Source organism: Dama dama, chromosome 32 (genome assembly GCF_033118175.1).
Source record: "Dama dama isolate Ldn47 chromosome 32, ASM3311817v1, whole genome shotgun sequence".
NCBI lineage: Eukaryota > Metazoa > Chordata > Mammalia > Artiodactyla > Cervidae > Dama > Dama dama.
Window position 1 is genome coordinate 20,973,784 of NC_083712.1, and position 19,832 is coordinate 20,993,615.

General features: G+C 42.6%; 1 protein-coding gene across 4 annotated transcripts in view; it reads left to right on the top strand.

Moving 5' to 3' along the window:
• Nucleotides 1-19,832, top strand: part of STOX2 (storkhead box 2) — a 148,857-nt gene that overhangs the window by 103,065 nt on the left and 25,960 nt on the right. The window contains exon 1 of one of the 4 annotated variants that reach the window (XM_061134483.1): nucleotides 13,148-13,235. The exons of the other annotated variants lie outside the window; for them this stretch is intronic. Within the exon in view, the coding sequence (XP_060990466.1) occupies nucleotides 13,211-13,235 (25 nt within the window). The 5' untranslated portion in view covers nucleotides 13,148-13,210. Of the gene's footprint in view, nucleotides 1-13,147; nucleotides 13,236-19,832 lie in introns of those variants that run through there. 4 annotated transcript variants of the gene reach the window in all.

Sequence of the window (19,832 nt, forward strand, 5' to 3'; positions counted from 1 at the left end):
TTAATAGCAGACAAAGAAACAGGCTAGTAACTGAACAACTGAAGACTTGAATAGATATTTCTCCAAAGAAAATATACAAATAGCCCACAGGTATATGGACAGATGCTCCACATCACTAGTCATCAGAAAATGCAAATAAAAACCATGGTAAGATATCACCTCATACCTGTTGGGATAGCTATTTTCAGAAAAGCAAAAACATTGGCAAGGATGGGAGAAGTTTCAGATCTTGTACGCTGTTGGTGGGAATGTAAGATGATGCAGCTGCTATGGAAAACAGTATGAATTTTCCTCAAAAAATTAAAAACAGAACTACCATATGAGCCAGCTATCCCACTTCTGAGTTTTTATCCAAAGGAACTGAAAGCAGAATCTTGAAAAGATATTGGCATTCCCATGTTCCTTGCAACATGATTCACAGCAGGCAAGATATGTGGAACAATTGAAGTGTCCGTCGGCAGATGAGTGCATAAAGAAAATGTAGTACTTAGATACAATGGAATATTATTCAGCCTTATTTAAATAAGAAAGAGATTGTGCAGTATGCAACAACACAGATGAACCAGGAGGACATTATGCTGAGTGAAATAAGCCAGTCACAGAAGGATGAATACTGCAGGATTTTACTTACATGGATTATTTAAAACAGTCAAAGTCTGGGGCTTCCCTGGTAGGCCAGTGGTTAAGAATCTGCCTGGTAATGCAGGGGACACGGGTTTGATTCCTGGGCAGGGAAGATCCCTTTTGCTCTGGGGCAGCTGAGCCCGTGTGCGGCACCTGCTGCAGCCTGAGTGCCCACGCTCCACAAGAGAAGCCCCTGCAATGAGCAACCTGCGCACCGCAACTGGAGAGGACCCCGGCTCACCGCAGCTGGAGGAAGCCCTTGTGCAGCAGTGAAGACCCATTTCAGTCAAAAATAAATGAAGAAATGTAAATGAAGTACAACAGTCAAAGTCATGAAGGCAAGCAATAGAGCGGTGGTTGCCAGGGGCTGGAGGAATGGGGAAATGGGTGTGTGAAATTTCAGTAATGCAGGGTGAGTAAATGCTAGAGACTTCATGTACGGCTTTGTGCCTAGAGAAAACAATACTGTGTCGTACACTATCGTTCACTTTAAAATCTGTTAAGAGAATGATCTCATGTTAACTGTTCTCATCAAAAAAAAATTTTTTTTAAAGAGTACTTTATATGTGTACAGACCTAACAACAGAGATTTGGGGTAAATGGGACAAAATAAAACTGAAAGGAGAAGTGGATGGTTATAGTTGGGAATTCAGCCATTCTCTCAGTAATTGAACAAGTAAATAGAGAAGCAGGAAGGATATAGAAAAATTGAACAATACCATCAAGCAACTAGATCTACCTGACATTTATAAGGTGTTCTTCCTCAAAATAGCAAAATATACATTCCTTTCAAATCCTCAGAGAGCATTCACAAAGATAGCTGATATCCTGAGACATAAAAGGAAACCTAAAAGCAGTTAAAAGAATTTAAATAATTCAAAGTATGTTATTTTATCATAATGGAATGCAACAAGAAATCTATAACAGAAAGATAACTGATAAGTCTCCCAATACTAGGAAATTAAACCATGTACTTTGAGTAGGCCAGAGAGGAAGTCTCAGGGAAAATAGGTGTTTTGAGGTGAACAAAAATAAAAATATATCATATCACAATTCCTATGAAGCATGCAAAGCAGGGCTCAGCAGGAAATAAAAAGACTAAATGCTCATGTTGAAAAAGAAAAGAAGATCTATAATGAACAATAAGCTTTCCCTAAAGTTTAGTTGCTCATTCATGTCCGACTCTTTGCGACCCCATGGACTGTAGCCTACCAGGCTCCTCTGTCCATGGGATTTTCCAGGCAAGATTACTGGAGAGGGTGGCCATGGCAAAGTGAATCTAAAGCAAGCAGAAGGAAAGACATAATAAAGAGTAGATATCAATGAACTGGAAAACAAAACTAGTGGAGAAAACCAATGACGTCAAAAGCTGGTTCTTTAAAAATAGCAATAAAATTGATAAACTTCTAGCCAGAGGAACAAACAAATAAGCCACACATTGTCAGTAGGAGGAGTAAAAGTGGATATATCACTGCGGACCCCACAGACATTGAAAGTATGAGAAGCAACTGCTAGAGACAGCTCTATGCACTTAAATTTAGCAGTTGGATGAAATGGAAAGAAATGTTCTTTCTAAAAGAAAGAACATCCTTTCAAAACTCAGGAAGAAATAAATTACCTGAATAGTCCTGTAGCCTTTTATTTTAATTGCTTTTTTATTTTTGGCTAAGCCTGGTCTTCATCGCTGGGTGCAGGCTTTCTCTAGCTGCAGCAAGTGGGGCCTTCTCGTTTCAGAGCACGGCTTTAGGTGCGCGGGCATCAGTGGTTACAGCATGCAGGCTCGTAGTCGTGGTACACAGGCTTGGTTGCCTCATGGCATGTGGAATCCTCCCAGACCAGGGATTGAACCCATGTTCCCTGCATTGGCAGGTGGATTCCCAATCACTGGACCACCTGGGAAGTTCAGTCCTGTATCCTTTAAATACATTTCATTTACAGTTAAAGTTTTTACCCACCCCCTGAAACCAAAACCCCGAAACAGGGTCAGATAGAATTCTGAAGAATTCTACCTGACATTTATGGGAAAATACCACCAATTCTACACGGTCTTTCCCTAAAAATAGAGGAGGAGGCAAAACTTCATAGCTCATTTTATGAAACCAGCGTTATCTTTATGCCCAAACTAGACAAAGATAGTATAATAAAAGAAAACTGCAGACCAGTGTGCCTCATAAACATAGATGGGAAAATCCTCCACAAAATATTAGCAAATTGAATCCAGCAGTTTATAAAAATGATAAACCATGACCAGGTTGGGAATAGCCCTGGAATGCCAGACATTTGAAAATCAATCAGTGTAATCCACCCTATTAGACTAAAGAAGAAAAAATTATTGGATAATATCAATTGATTCAGAAAAAGCAGTTGAAATTCAGTATCCATTCCTGATAAAAAAACACCTAATCTAAGAATAGCAGGCAACTACATTAACCTGATAAAGAACAAAACTGCACTAAAATCATTCTTAATAGAGAAAGAGAATACTTTCCCCTGAAGCCTGGAAACAAAAGCGATATCCTATTCAGCATTTTGCTGGAATTCCTAAAAAAATTCCTTAAAAAAAAAAAAAAAGGTGGGTTAGTGGTAATGAACCTGCCTGCCAATGCAGGAGATGTAAGAGACGCTGGTTTGATCCCTGGGTCAGTAAGGTCCCCTGGAGGAGGGCATGGCAACCCACTCCAGTATTCTTGCCTGGAGAATCCCATGGACAGGGGAGCCTGGCGGGATACAGTCTATGGGGTCACAAAAGAATTGGACACGACTGAGTGCACATAAACACTTTATTAATAAACCTGTGTGATCTAACTTCTATGAGACTGTATGGAGATAACCCTAAGAGTTGAGGTCAGCAAAAGAGGTTAGAGGAAGCAAATAGTGGTGGTGTTTTTTGTTTTGTTTTGTTTTCAGGCAAAAACTATTGATCATTTTAAGGGCTGAAACTACTATTTTCAACCACTGTTCGGATTCCTGCATATACCATCTGAACCCTGTTCTCATTCTAGGAATAGGGATTGAGGAGCCATTAGCAGTCAGCCCAGGGCATACTGAAATGTCAGGAAAGCTGTCTATGGAAAGACTCAAGGTCTCTGAAGCCTGGGCTGGTTTAGCGGCTCACCCCTTCTGATGGGTCCTATGGGAGCCAATAGGAAATACTCACATAACCCAGCATGCCGAGTTCAGCTTCGTGAGGGGAAGGTTTGGCCAGTATTCCTTTACTTTCTCGTCATCTGGACCTAGTTTCAGTCATTTTTCCCCTCTTATTCATGGTTTTCGTGGGGAAGAATTGTGATACCTTCTTTTCATGTGTGTTTACTTTTCATTCCTTAGTTAATTGGAAGCACCTTGAGGTCAGAGGTTAGTTCTGCAGATATGTCTCCTTTGAAAAAATATGGCAGCTTTTGCGACTTTCATATTTTTTCCCCTGATTCCATCTTAGGAAAGGATAAGTCCACATAGAGGAGGAAGGATAACTTAGTCATAATTAAATAAGCCAGTGATAAAGTAATTCAGTTTTCAGCTGTTTGACCTTGTAACTAATTCCAGTGAAAAAGAGCTCTAGGACTCAATAATGGTGTATCTTTAAAGCAACAGAGAAACGCGGATGATAACTTTGAAAGCTAATTGGGAGATACCCTTTCAGGTGTATTTTCAAGTGTAGTTGCTGCTTCTCAAATTGGAGGCATATTTGCCTCCAGGGACCAGGGCCCCCATTGCAGGTTTCAACAACTTCAACATCATCATGGACAGTCTTTCTACAGGGTCAGTTCACCTATAAATTTGGAGAAGTAATGTTGAATGGTGTTCAATGGATAATGGCTTTTATAATTTTTATTGTTAAGACAGAAGCAATCTATTAGAGAGTATAATCCACAGCTCGTATGAATTTCAGGGAGACTTCAAGACAGAATGATTTTTTTCCTGTGTTTTGAAAACTTTTCTGGGCATCCTGTCACTCTCCTGTGCAATGGAAAATACGATGTAGAAATGTCTGAGATGCATTCAGGTGTGTTAGAAATGAAGTCTACAAATCCAAATGCTGTTGTAATAAAAGCATAATTTTGAGAAGGGTAACCTCTCATTTCCCCACGCTTCTCCATAGTTTTCTTGCCAGTTAATATCAAGACATCACATTTCAACTCTTGTGTTCTAAACGGGAGACTCACAGGCTCTCAGTTTTTCTCACTTTGCTCTTATCTTTTTTCTTCCTTGCCTCCTTTGGACATTGATTAGAAGAACTGCGGACAGAAAAACAATCCATCCCACAGTGCAGTTTGGAAAATTGCACATCTGCCTCCTTAATTTATAGTATCATATCCAGAGTGATCTGGAGAAGCCTTAGAATTTAATTTTCTTTGAATAAATTGTGCAGGATATTGTGGAATAAGGGAGCGATGTCTGCACTGAGACTCGGGAGGTCCAGATGCTAATCCTAACGTTACTACTAACTCTGTGTAACCTTGGGTAAGTCATCTCCCCACTTGAACCCTAGAGTTATCTTCAGTCAAATGATTATGTACTAGATGACTTTCTGTCTTCTCCAGCTCGAAAATGCCATTATTCTGTGTTCCTGATGCTGGGAAAGATTGAAGGCAAAAGAAGAAGAGGGCGGCAGAGGGTGAGATGGTTGGATGGCAATATCAAGACAATGGCCACGAGTTTGAGCAAACTCCAGGAGATAGTGAAGGACAGGGAAGCCTGGCATGCTGCCGTCCGTGGGGTCACAAAGAATCGGATACGACTTAGTGACTGAACAGACAACAGAATCCTATGAGAAGTGACTGATCCAGAGAGGTTTGAGGATTTTAAGTTATGTGGATTAGCCACGCTCTTCACTGTGTGTGGATTTTGGTGCTCGCTAACACTTGTAGGGATACCACATGTATTCATTCTTTAAATATTTAGTTTCCTTGCCTGGACCGTGCTGCATCAAATCCAGCTTTAATTGAAATTGTTTCTTCTACCCTAATAAAAAGGCACATAACTTAGTAAACCCAGGGCTATAAAAGCTTTGAACACTTTGGAGCATTCTGTTTCTGAAACCACTTTCGCTGAAGTTTTAATTTGTGCCTGTTCCCCAGCTTTCATCCAACCAGCAAAGTATGAGCTTTTATCGGTGCCCAGAGAATTTTGTCCAGAGGGTTCTGTCTTTTCCCTTTATTTCTCAATTTGAGCTATTGTTTTACTCTGGACACTGCTCCAGACCATAGAGCAGACCGTAGCACATACAGTTGGGTAGTTTCTGGGCAAATGGTGTTAGGTGTACACAGTACTTCTAGAAATGCGCTTCTGATGGTATTCTACTAATTCACACTGGATGTTTTGGACAGGTCCTTTTGTGGAACAGGGACGCAGGTCATGTGTCTGTACCTCTAAGCCCTCTTTGCATCTTATTGGCCTCTCATCACAGGCTCTTCCCTTGTTGCAAGAGTTAATTATCTTCTCTCTTTGGACGCATCCCATACCCTGTTGCTGGAGTAACCTAAACTTTTCAGCATCAGTAGCATCACTCGCCTGTGTAAACCTTTAATGACTCTCTCTTAGAATTTCATATTCTTCAAAATCGTACCTAGCCCGACCCACCATTCAGCTTCATCTCCGCCCATCTCCTCCATGAATCTACCTGTGCCAGCCATGCTAGATAGACCAGCGGCCATGCTCCAAAACCTCCTGGATGCTCTACTTCACATCATCACCCTGCACACTGCTTCACTCCTTGGAGAGGCATCCTTGACTTTTCTCTTCCTCCCCCCGTCCTTACCCATCTTCCAAGACCCTTAACTGCTGCCTCCTTCCTGAAGTGCTGCTCAGTTGCCACCATGCTTCCTTGCCATCTTTCTCCTGTATCAGAAATAACCATCTTTCTTTGTTCTCGTGGTACGCTGTCCCTCTTTGCCTTGAATGGCTCAGACGTTGGTGCAAAGCTGGGAGGAGAGGAGCTGTAACTTCTTCAACTTTGTACTGACCTCAGGGACAAGCAAGAGAGGCTTACACATTGTATTTCATAAATGTTTGACACGTTGTATTTCATAAATGTTTGACACGTTGTATTTCATAGATGTTTGACACGTTGTATTTCATAAATATTTGTTGAGTTAATTACATTGAATTAGGGTAGGTTTAATATAGTATTGCTGTGGAGTAGGATTTGGACTGGGAGTGTGGGACTAGCAGATGTAAACTGTTACACATAGGACAGATAAACAACAAGCTCCGACTGTCTAGCACAAGGCGCTATGGTCGATATCCTGTGGTAAGTCATAATAGAAAAGACTATTTAAAAAGAATGTCTGTATGTGTATAATTGAGTCACTTTGCCGTACAGCAAAGATTGGCACAACATTGTAAGTCAACTAAACTTCAATTTTAGGAAAAGAATGTGTCTGTAAAATAAGAGCATGCAAAAATCCTTTGCACGGAGCTCCGATTCTCCCTGATGGTAGCCCTTTCCCCCTTGTCCAGATTCTAGGATGAGCTGGCCCCTCCCTTGAAGCCATTCCTGACTGTGTCAGCCCAGGTTCTTTCTCCCAGATTTTTTTTTAAAAATTAATTTATTTATTTTGAGTGGAGGCTAATTACTTTACAATATTGTGGTGGTTTTTGCCATCCATTGACATGAATCAGCCACGGGTGTACATGTGTTCCCCATCCTGAGCCCCCCTCCCACCTCCCTCCCCATCCCATCCCTCAGGGTCATCCCAGTGCACCAGCCCTGAGCACCCTGTCTTATGCATCGAACCTGGACTGGCGATCTATTTCACATGTGGTAATATACACGTTTCAATGCTATTCTCTCAAATCATCCCACCCTCGCCTTCTCCCACAAAGTCCAGATGGAATGGATAAAAAAGCTGTGGTACATATACACAATGGAATATTACTCAGCTATTAAAAAGAATGCATTTGAATCAGTTCTAATGAGGTGGATGAAACTGGAGCCTATTATACAGAATGAAGTAAGTCAGAAAGAAAAACACCAATATAGTATATTAGCGCATATGTATGGAATTTAGAAAGATGGTAGCGATGACCCTATATGCGAGACAGCAAAAGAGACACAGATCTCCCAGATTTTTAGAGGCACCTGTTTGCTACCTGTTCCTCACTTTGGAACACACTGTTGTATCCTTGGTGTTTTTTATATGTGACTATCTTAGCTCCTCAAGTGCACTAGAAGCCTCTTGAGAGTGGAGACCATGTCATCTGTTCATGAAAAAGTTTGTGTACCCATGTAAATATTCAGTGCATGTATGCATGCTAAGTTGCTTCAGTTGTGTCCGACTCTGTGCGACCCCATGGACTGTAGCCCACCAGGCTCCTCTGTCCATGGGATTCTCTTGGCAAGAATACTGGAGTGGGTCGCCATGCCCTCCTCCAGGGGATCTTCCCGACCCAGGGATCAAACCTGTGTCTGTTATGTCTCCTGCATTTGCAGGCAGGTTCTTTACCACTAGTGCCACCTGGGAAGCCCCTACCTTAAATGCACTATATTAAATATTTGCAGTTAGACCCCCAGTGTGGTGATTTAGTTGCTAAGTTGTGTCTGACTCTCTGCAACCCCATGGACTGTAGCCTGCCAGGCTCCTCTGTCCATGGGATTCTCCAGGCAAGAATACTGGAGTGGGTTGCCATTTCCTTCTCCAATAAGTATCTTTAATTGATTTGAGAACGTTCGGCGCTCTCTGCTTTATCAAGTACAGTCGCCGTAAGACCACGCTCTACCGTCAGTCATCCGTGTTTGTGAAGGATCCTGAGTGTCTGAGTCAGGACTGGTGATGCTACTTAAGCCTCTGCCAAGGAACCAGTCACATGCCCAGCGAAGCCTCTGCCCACACCTCATCCACCAAGGAAGTCACCTCTGCGATATTCTATATGATGTTTGTAGATCATTACTGTAACACCGAAGCTGTTATTCAAAGGAGCAAGAGGCAGAGGAGAAGGAGCGAGAATTATGTCTGCAGGAGATGCTGGCAGTCGTCTCTCCATCAGAGACTGGCCCAAGAGACAGCAGAGTGCCTTGACTTCCCATCAGCCTCAACTCGCTGTTTCTGAGTTCAGGCTAACGCGTGTCCATCAGAAACTCGTCTTCTTACTAGTAGGACTACAGATGGAGCTTGTGCTTGTGGTTTTGGTAGGTCAGTTATGCTCCTTTGCATGGCCATTCGGTAATAGTCTGCAGCTGAGGCTGGAACACACTCCATCAGGGTCTGGAAAACTGAGCAAAGGCAACCGCTGCTAAAGGGACCCAGCCTGGGGGCCTCACGTTGCTGGTCTCATATGCTAACAAGGTGAGCTGGCTTCCCTTTAAAGGGAAAAATTTAAGGATTTAAAAAAAAAATTTGTTTCCAGTGGTTATTTTATTATAATAGTTGAGAGGCAGACTCTAAGGCCTCCTGCCCCAGGTTCAGATCTAGCCTCTGCCACTTAATCAGTTGTGGAAGCTTGAAGAAGGCAATTAATCTTTTTTTTTTTTTAAATGGTGATTATAGAGACTTCCCTGGTAGTCCAGGTGGTTAAGACTCCAAGCTTCTAATGCAAGGGTCACGGGTTTGATCTCTGATTCAGGAAGTGAGATTCCACATGCCTCAAGATGAGGCCAAAAAAAAATTTTTTTTTTTTAAGAATGCACTAGAAAATAAAGTTTAAAGAATGGCGATAACAACAATACTTATCTTCCCAAAAAAGGGATCTATGTATATGTATGGCTGATTCACTCTGCTACATAGCAAAAACTAACACGACATTGTAAAACACTATATGCCAATAAAAAAGGTGGAAAGTATTATTTAAAAGATTAATAAAGATTCACAATCTAAATTAAAAAAAAATAACAGTACTTACCTTATTGGGTCCTTGGATGAATACCTTTGGATGAATATCTGTACACGGGCAGAGTAGGCCCACATAGAGATGGAAATATACATGTTTGGTATTAGAAAATCTGAATATATTTTTAGTTGTAATTTTCTGTCCCTTTTCTTTGAACCTTTGTTGTTGTTGTTTTTTCTTTATGCATTTATTCAACCTTGTCTGTGTCATAGAGGAAACTTGAGTTTTTAGCTGTCAAGAGGTGGTCCAGTGTCTCGAACTTCTTCCCAAGATGCTCTTAAATGGCCAGAGGTCACGATATCTCAATTTAGATCTTAACTTTTACTCAGTACATCATCGCTGTCTTAAGTGCAGGGTTTATTTATTAGGCATGGCTTTGGGCTTTATGGGCTTGCCTGGTGACTTAGACAGTAGAGAATCTGCCTGAAATTCGGGAGACCTAGATTTGATCCCTGGGTCAGGAAAATGCCCTGGAGAAGGGAATGGCAACCCACTACAATATTCTTGCCTGGAGAATCTCATGGACCGAGGAGCCTGGTGGGCTACAGTCCTTGGGGTCACAGAGTTGGACACGACTAAGTGACTAACACAACACTTTTGGACCTTATAGTGATCAGACTGTGCCTAAGAGGAATGGGCTGAGTTAGACGGATTTTGGTGGATTTATAATGACCACCAGCAGAACCAAGCTCAGAGACAGTTGAGTAAAAGTGACCTGCCTTGGTGGTGGTGGGCTGCAGGCTGCCATTGTCATGGATGGAGCCCAGGGCACATGTCCAATGAGGGGAATTAATACCTCCTGGAAGGGAAAAGTGCCATCAGACCATTTCTGATGTCTAAGGCATCATTGATGAGGTTTTCTTTTCTTTTTTTTTAAGTTGGATCAATGGGACCTCATTTAATCACAGATAATGTAGAAAAGTTATCTGGGGGTTGACAGGGTGACAACAGCCAAAAGCCTGCCACTGTCTCAGACCAAGTGTATATAGAGTTCAGAGTGGGGAAGTTGAGGGTGCCATGGGGAGACATATCTAAAGTCTACCTGAGTCTTCATACAGTTTTACAGGGAAATTGATATGCCCGAGTGGGAGCAAAGGCAGGAGCCATGAGGGCAGAGAGTTTGCAAAGGATCCGCTGGAAGAAGGAGCTGAAGAAGCTTTGTTTAACCATGTTGAGATCACGAGTACCAGTGGATCCATAAATGCACATAGACTGTGTGTACTTACCTATGGTGTCCCAGACGCTGGGCAGTGAGCAAGGAGATGGCTTGGAACGTAGGGACGGGATTATTATTGTAGCCATTGGATGAGTTGTCAGACAGATTTCTACACTGTTTATAGTTTTCTGAGAGCAGGATGGGAACTGCTGTGTGGGGTTACAGAACTCCGTGGGGAAAGCCTTCACCAGAGGATGTGAATGACTTGGACGGGGCCGAGCTCTGTGGAAAGGGGTCCTTGACGATGGGCTGGGTGATTCCCTGGTGGTCCAGTGGTTAGGACTCTGCACTTCCACTGCAGGAGTGTGGGTTCCATCCCTGTTGGGGAACTACGATCCCACATGCCATGGAGCCGAGCCAAAAAACAAACAAATAAATAGAAATTTTAAAGACAGGCTAAATCACAGGAGTGAAGAGATGACGTGATACTGTTGAGGCTTTAGCCTGGTGATCTTGCTAACTCGGAGCTGCGGGATAGTCTTACTGAGAGATGCATGACATTTTTGTGCTTCCCAACTCCAGTCTCGTCCTGTGCTTCATCCTTATGGTCGGTTAGCTACTGGAGAGGATGGGGGAGAATTTGTGGTGCAGGCATCCTTGGCTACCCAAATCTACTTCCATTCCGAGTAGGGGATAATTTATCTTTATCAGCATCTCTTTGGTTTCTGAGTGGAGCTAGTGAGAGGTGCCTACCTGGGTATTATTTTGTTTGGAGGAATGAACACACCGTCATTCACGTCGCTCTTAATTATTCCGTCCCTCTTGGACTCCATTTTTCTCTGGTTTTAACGTGATGGTCAGCGTTCCTCTCCTCCCGTCTCTTCCTCTCCTCCCCCCCTCCCACCCTCTTTGCGTCTCCAGCCATCTCTGCGTCGTTTCTTGTAAATAGAGATGAATCATTCTTCTCCACGGTCCTGTCTAAATGACTTCCTCCGCGTGTGTGTGTGTCTGTGGGTGTGTAAATACAGTGTGCACACGTGCCAGTGCCCGAGGGGCTCGGCGTGAGGCTCATCCGCGCGTGTGGTGCGGTGCAGACCGTGCAGTGAAAACTATATATTTTGGCACAGATCAGGAAGGGATTGTGTGTGTGTGTGTGTGTGTGTGTGTGTGTGTGTGTGTGTGTGTGTGTGTGTGTGTGTGTGTGTGCGCGCGCGCGCGTGCACTTGAGCCTCCCTGATCTGAGGCACAGCGATTCTTAAAAGGAAAAGAGAAAAGCAGAGGGAGCAGCGCTGTAAAAGAAATCGTATTCACTCATCCCACCCCGTGCAATTCCGGTGGCGGTGGGAGCCCGGGGGCTCCGCACGCCGAGAAGGAGCTCTTGACACAGTGACCTCATTCCCCACGCCGCCCTCCTGGCGGCGGAAGCCGCGCTGGCTCCCCGGCCGCCTCTGCTGCAAGGCCGCCGGCGCCGCGTCCGGAATGATGCGACCCGGGCTTGCGAGGACTTGCCCGGCAACTGGAATTTATGACAAAAGAGCTCACTGCAGCTAAACTCTGATCCAGGGTACGGGGTCGCACCGCCTGTTACATACAGGAGGGAGACGCGTCCTTCTCTGCCATGAAAAGCCAGTCTTTTTTTTAAAAAAAAAAAGGAACCCCCCCAAAAAAAAAAAAGCGCATGTGTCAGGTTTATAATTACGAACTGGTGAGTATACGTTGCTAGATCAATGTTCATGTGTGCGTGTTTTTTCTCCAAGTCCGGAGGCATGTGCCCTTTTTTCTGTTTTTATGATGAAAAGATCTGCATTGGGGCTCAGTGCGTGGGAGGGGACCTGGGCCACCCTGGAGAGGACCACATGCCCCTGGCGGCCCCCAGCCCCCCGGGGGTGGGGCGGGGTGGGGGGTGCGATCCCAGCCCCAAAGTCTCTGCACGGCACAGACAAAGGAGCCCATACTGACAGTCGGAGGCTGTAGCTTTTCTTGGAGTGATGACTCATTTCAGCTCACAAAGGATTCTGGGCAGGGTAATGAAGAGTCAGGTTGGCTGATCCGTGCCTATGACTTCACTTTGCAGAGAACAGGCAGCAAAGGAGTGACACTGCGGATTCCCAAGGCACTGCAGTGGGCTGTCGGCTCAGGGCCCCCAGGGGCCGGTGATGGCCAGGGCGTGGGCATGGGCTGGGAAGCCAGCTGTTCCCGGCAAACCGGAGCCGGGAAGGAAAAAGAAGATGATTTTTTCCCCCTAAAATCATGACCAGTAAAGTCCATTCACAAAGCCTTTTCAAGGTGCTTTTTGTGCCAAGCTTTTGAACTGAATTTGTGCCAGGATCTCAAGACCTGAATTGTCAGAAGAGCTGAGAGTTCTGGAACTTATTTATTTATTTTTTCAAGTAGATGTACTCAGGTAAAGTACCAGATCCCTGTGCGGTCCATGGGCCCTCGGTAGCCTTTCTGAAATGCTCATTTAGGATATTATGACTGGAAAGTTTACTCTCTCTTCTTATTCCAGATTCTAGGACGTCCGTTTCTGTTACTGGCTCCTTCTTGTGCCTGAATGCTACCCCCTAGCATGCACCAGGCTTTAGCGCCAAAGCTACCTGGGGGATGGAGCCAGTCCAGAAAGGGTCAGGTAGGTCGCCCCTCGTTTTCTTTCAAGAGTTGTTGTGTGCAAAGAAATATGGTCAAATGTCTGCAGCCCCTTGGATAAGGGTGTCCTGTCCCCTGAAACGTGAGCTTGCTGCAACAATCCCTCTGCAGTCTCAGTCTTAGGCAGGAGAGGTGCCCTGTGGAGGTGACCCTGAGATGCCACCTCCGCAGCCTGATTCATCCTAGCCTCACATCAGAAACCAGAGTCAACTGTAGGATGTGTGAGTTGGAAATAATTAAACAGCTCCACATTTCCATCAGCTGTAATAGATCTCTTTCACCCCCTCTGATGGAGGCATTCAGTAAACATTATTTGCAAACTTTTTCTTCTCCATGTTGTCCCTAAATAACATTCGTGTGTTATTTGGCCTGTTAACCTATATGCGATGCACTGAAGTCCCAGAAAGCCTGATTTATATGCTCAGGGGCTGTTTCCAGCACTAACATCAGACACAGGTTGCTATTAACTGCTCAGGAAGTAAGCATATCTCATCATCGTCTGTTTTAGGATCCAGGTGATTAGAGGGCTGTTTTCTTACAACATCCATGGACTTTTCACACAAAAGCTCTTTTTAAAAAACAAAAAACAGTGAGACTGTAAAATTTGGTTCTCAAAGGTACATTACATGCTCCAAAGTGAAACTTAGCAAATCTGGAAGCATGGTTTTACCATCTCATCAAATTGATGGTTTTAGCACTTTCTAGTAAAAAAATATTTCTGAGGGTCTTAAATGCAATTTGTGATAACTAGAACATTTTAAAATAGTACAAACCATACATTGGGCAGGCCCCTTGAACATCTCTTTGCTCTCATATCCACCCCCATAGTTCACCCTTTCACTGAAGGAAAGAATGCTTGTTTTCTTTCTTCATTGTGAAGTTGTGTCTTCCTTGTGACTAATACTTGGCATCTTCAAAGCAAAGTTGAGGATGTTGAGTCAGTTTCAAAGGATGTTTGGTCACGTCATACCATATTGAGAATATAATGTCCCCACACCCATCAATTCTGCTCACTCTTAAAGACCTTATTCAAAATCTGCCTCCCACAGAAGGGTTTCTCTGATTGTAGGAGGTCATTTCTTAGTCCTACTATAGAATTAACTTCTCTAGATAGACAGATGGATAGATATAATTAGGCCAGATTCCTATTATAGGAATTAATCTGCTAGCCATTCAAGTATTTTCTTCTTATATCTCTTCTAAGCATGTGTGAAACAGTAATTTGAACATATTATAATTGCTTGTATTTTTACACATTTATATCATGTTTCCCCATATAAATTGTAAGCCCACTGAAGGCAAAGATCAAGATTTGTTCCTTCCTCTATGGTTCATTTCTCCTAGCAGTTGCCTACACATGGAAAGCAGGCAGTAAGTAGTTGATTAAGAACGGAGATAATTAAGCATTAGTTTATCATAGAGGGTGAGAATGCTATTTGTTCATTTTAACAGTCTTCCCTGGGACAGTTTAATGCTGAGGTAGACCTCAGGAGTTAAGTATGTAACTCTAGAAATGATGATTGTTCTTACCTTGAGGTGTGTTTACAGACAGCGCCTTACACTGCTGGTGAAGGATTGTTGTTGTTAAGACCAGATGTGAAGGTGAGTCCCTTAAATACGGACACTGGTTATAATTTACTTGAATAAGAAGAATAATATTATTGGACAGACTGTTCTTAAGTAGGGAGTAAGCTTCCATGGTGGCTCAGATGGTAAAGAATCTGCCTGCAATCCAGGAGACCCGTGTTGGATCCCTGGTTCGGGAAGATCCCCTGGAGAAGGAAATGGCAAACCACTCCGGTGTTCTTGCCTGGAGAATTCCATGGGCAGAGGAGCCTGGCAGGCTAAGGTCCGTGGGGTCACAAAGAGTCAGGTACAACTGAGTGACTATCACTCATCATGCTAAATTCTGATGTTTTGTATGGAAGTCACTTTTTTGAATTCTATAGGATGTTTTCCTTAGAGGAAATGATCATGGTGACTCTTTGCATCCCAGGTTCCATTAGAAATTATTTAACTGCTAGCATCACTGATCTTCAGCACATAAGGGTACTGATGTGCCGAGTTTCCTTTCCCTTTCTTAGGTAAAAGATTGGCCCAGCCGAAAATTTTTAAATAGGCCAATTTTCTCTATATCCCTGTGACTCTGTCCAAACAATTTCCCGTCTTTTAGTGCTTTTCTGTTTCCACAATCCCTGTGTAATGCATATTTCCTAATCCTTTCTAGCCCAACAGTACATCCTAAATGCTATATATTATAATATGTTGTATCTTAACTTTTCTGCCTCCCTCACTCTGTGCCCATGCTCACAGGTGAGAATCAAGAGGTGAGCAATCTTATCAATCTAATTCATGCCAGAGTGAGAAAGACTACTGCCCTCTCTCTTTCCCACTGATGCCTTAGATTATTTCTTAAAAACTTTTTTTAAAGGATCAACTTATTTTTTATTAGTAGAAATTCAAACATCATAAAAAGAGTAAATTGAATAAATTTCAGAGGGCTTGGGGATGATCATTTTAATACTAACTGCTACTTATTAAATATTTGTTAGGTCTCAAGGACCATGTCCGCACTCAGCATCCATCATCTCATTTAATCCCCTCCATAACTCTGTGAGGCGAGCATCACAGTGTATACCTTAGGCAAGAAGACAGTGAGACTCAGAAAAATGAATTAATTTGCCCCAAATGACACAGCTAATGAGGAACAGAAGTGGGCTCTGAACTTAAAGTTTTGGCTAACAAAGTCCATGGCCTCCACCACTGTCTTGTAATGCCATACTTTTGAAAGAAAAGTTACTTCTGGTGCAGTGAGTTCGGAGTTTGCTCTGCGTGTGTGTGTGTGTGTCTGGCTTTTTGCACTCTTGTCCCTGTGTACCTGTCTATAGTTCTTTCAATAACAGTTGGAAGGGGTGATAGATGTGCAGTCGTTGGGGAGTCGGTAGCAGCCATTCTGCACGGTTTGATTTTAATTTGGGAATTATCAACATATATTTTGGGACTGTATTTTAATTGTTCCATTATGATTTTATAGAATTTGGTCTGTTTTATAGAAGTTGGTCACAGTGTAGTTAGGACCTAAACAGATGAAGCAAAGACTGCAAAGGTTGAGAATTAGCTGTGGTGATTCTAACTTACGAAGAATGAAAGAGAGTGACTCTGGAAATTTTAGATTGATTTATATTGAATTATAGTTGAACAGTAGCATTCATGGATTTTGGAGCATATCCTATGTATCTGTTGTCAGGCTAGGTTCCCATACAGAATGGAGATGGAAGAGAGTAGCTTAAAATAGGAATTTAGATGCTCTCCTATGTGATGTGCTTATAATGAAGAAAAGGAAAACACACATATTACACAGGACTCTGGTTAGCCAAGTGCCTTACAGAATTGCAGCTTCCCTGATAGCTCAGTTGGTAAAGAATCCGCCTGCAATGCAGGAAACCCCGGTTCAATTCCTGGGTTGGGAAGATCCCCTGGAGAAAGGGGTAGGCTACCCACTCCAGTATTCCTGGGCTTCCCTCGTGGCTCAGCTGGTAAAGAATCCGCCTGCAATGCGAGAGACCTGGGTTTGATCCCTGGATTGGGAAAATCCCCTGGAGAAGAGAAAGGCTACCCACTCCAGTCTTCTGGCCTGGAGAATTCCACGGGCAGTATATAGTCCATGGGGTCACAAAGAGTCGGACACGACTGATCAACTTTTGCTTACAGAATTGTGTGACGTCTGAGAGCTCATTACCTCTGGTCATCTAGGACTGGCATTTCATTGTGATTTTATTGCTGGTGGTAAACGGCCTTAACTTAGCTCTGGACGAGGGACTAGAGAGCGAGGAGATGCTGATGGAAAACATCTCAGTGGTTTGTTGTCATTGTTTAGTTGCTAAGTCGTGTCCAACTCTTTGAGACCCTGTGAACTGTAACCCTCCAGGCTTCTCTGTCCATGGGATTGCCCAGGCAAAAATACTGGAGTGGGTTGCCATTTCCTTGCTCAATCTCGGTGGCTAGCGGGGCCTTACCTTGCCTCATCTATATATGTAGTACCTATTTACTCGACAGTATTTGAGTGCCCGACGTGTCAATAGGTTTATTCTGTAGTGCCTAAACATACACACCATGTGGGTTATGATGTGGAGACTTCTTAGCAAAGGTTTGTGAATTACAGAAACAGATAAACTGGCCCAGTGGCTCTTATTTCCATCCTGACTTTGCAGCTCGCAATCTACTGCAGTAGTGGCATGGTCCAGATGTGTTCTTCACGATCAGAGATGTCAGTCATGATCCTTGCTGATGGTGAAGACAGCTCCTGAGCCAGGGGGCTCTCGCTTCTCCCTGATCCATCGATTGCCTTCTCTATCTGATTCTCCACCCTTTTGTGGTTCGTCCATCTCTGCTTATCCTCAGACAGTTTTTTTTTTTTTAATCAATAGTCCAATCTCAGTAACGAGAGTGATAGCTAATATGACTAATGAAAGCTTGTAGCTTGGAGAAGATAACAGGTTTCTTCTGTAAACCAGTGAAGCAATTGATTTGTCATTAGACCTACCTAGTGCATCTTGGCATTAGACGGACTGCTAAGTAGGTGATAATGGTGGACACTAACCCATCTGTATTTTTGCAGATGTGCCGTCTGCCACTGTGACCACTCTTGTTTAACTCTCATTAGAAGTTTCTTTGTAAGTCATAGCTGATCGACACCATTAACTGTAGTATTATTAATGAGAGTATCCTATTTACATTTTCTTTTGAATTAAAACAAGTTATTCAAGTAATAGCTTAGGAATTAGACCTTTTTTACGAGAACTTCATCAAGACTTGAAATAAAAGTACCATGGAGCTTTCAAAAACAATTTAGAGAATTTCTAAATATTAAAAAAAAATTTTATTGTCAATGCCATTGATGATTGCAACTGAGATTCAACCTTAAATTTCTGAGATCAGTGGCATTAAGCCAGACATGCAGTAAACTGGTAAAAGAGCCTTTTTCAGTGCCAGTTTCCTTTTAAGTTTCTGATACAGACATTTGAAAGTCAAGTACCGTAATTTGATTTCTAGGGAAAGCTGCTTAAAATGAAGCATCACGTAAGTTGATGATGCTTATGTGTTCTGCCCTCCTGAAAGGGTATTTCTGTCTGCAGGAGGGTGTATAGGAAGGGGCTGTGTGTGTTTTTTTAGAATGGCTTAAAAAAAAAAAAGAACCATCTGTTAAAAGACCCCAAAACAACATGTATACATAAAATCAGGGTTAATAAATTAAACTAAATTGTAAAACACTAAGATTTGTGTGATGTTTTGCTTCTGAGAAGCTGTTCACTTAACCTCAGAGAGCTTATGATTTCCTCAGGCCCAAGGGTATGGAAGATAAACCTTGGCACATTCGTCGTCCTCTGAACAGCTTGTTAAAGGAATAGACTTATATTATCGCTGTACCCACCATACGTTTTACAGGCATGTATGACTGTTTTTATGAGTCATGGTATCTACTGCATGTGGTAATTTTATTGGCATCTATAATTTTAACTTTAGTGTTAATTTTGGCAGTCCAGAGAACAAAAACAGCCACACTTTGGTTCTAAGGAGCAAGACTTTGAATTAGGAAAGAGTAAATTCTGAAGTCTTTATTACAAGGGAAAAATTCAGAGCCAGTCTATTTTTCTGTCCTTTTTAAAAATTAAATCCTACTTTTTCAGGTTGGATGGGCATTAAAAATCATTTTTTCCAGCAAGATGGAAATAGAGGTAGCCAGCAGTATTGTATTATGCTTTTATACCAGAATTCTGCTGCTTTGATGGAGAATCAAAGAATTTGAGTGTGAAGTTTGAAACCGTGTCATCCAAACCCTCATCTTACAGATGAAGAAACAGACAGAGTGGATAATTGCATTTTGTTATAAGAGCCTGGGCACTGAACAGTACCTCCTGAATGCCTTTTTTATTGGCAATTTCCCAATGATAAATTAGTACAGTTTCAGAACTACATTTACAAGGAGGTTGCTTTGTTTCATGAACTTCATTAGGGTCAAAGGTAACTTTTCAATCCTAAGTACAGAATGAATTGACATTTACAAGGGAAAACAGCATTTAAAAATAAACAGGAAAACAGGATAATTCCAAGGGAATGCTAGTATTGGGGGTGGGGTGGGCAGAGATTATTTAAAGAAGGCTAAGACAGAAGATGAACTTCAGGGTACTTGCAAGGTTGTAGTTCATTGTGATGTGATCCACCTGGAAAAATTATGGCTTTCCTTTTCATGTACAGTTGGGTGAATATGGGTACTTTAAGATGAAAGGAAATAGATTTATGTTTGCTTTTCTGGTAGGTATCTTTTGGAAAGCTGTGGGTGTCATGTGGGAAGGGACAAATGTAAGTTGCCTTGGAAGTCACGTCTTCTTAGCTGTGTCCCCACCATAGGCAAAGGTTGTGGAGCACAGGGAACCTCAATTAGCAACTGGGGGGAAAATGGCATTCACAGAGAACGGAGCTTTACTATAGTTATTTTTTTTCCCTACAAAAAGAACCAAGATAGGAACAATTTTCGAACCCCAGAGGTTTGGGGTATCTAAGAGGCACCCTGAAATAGATT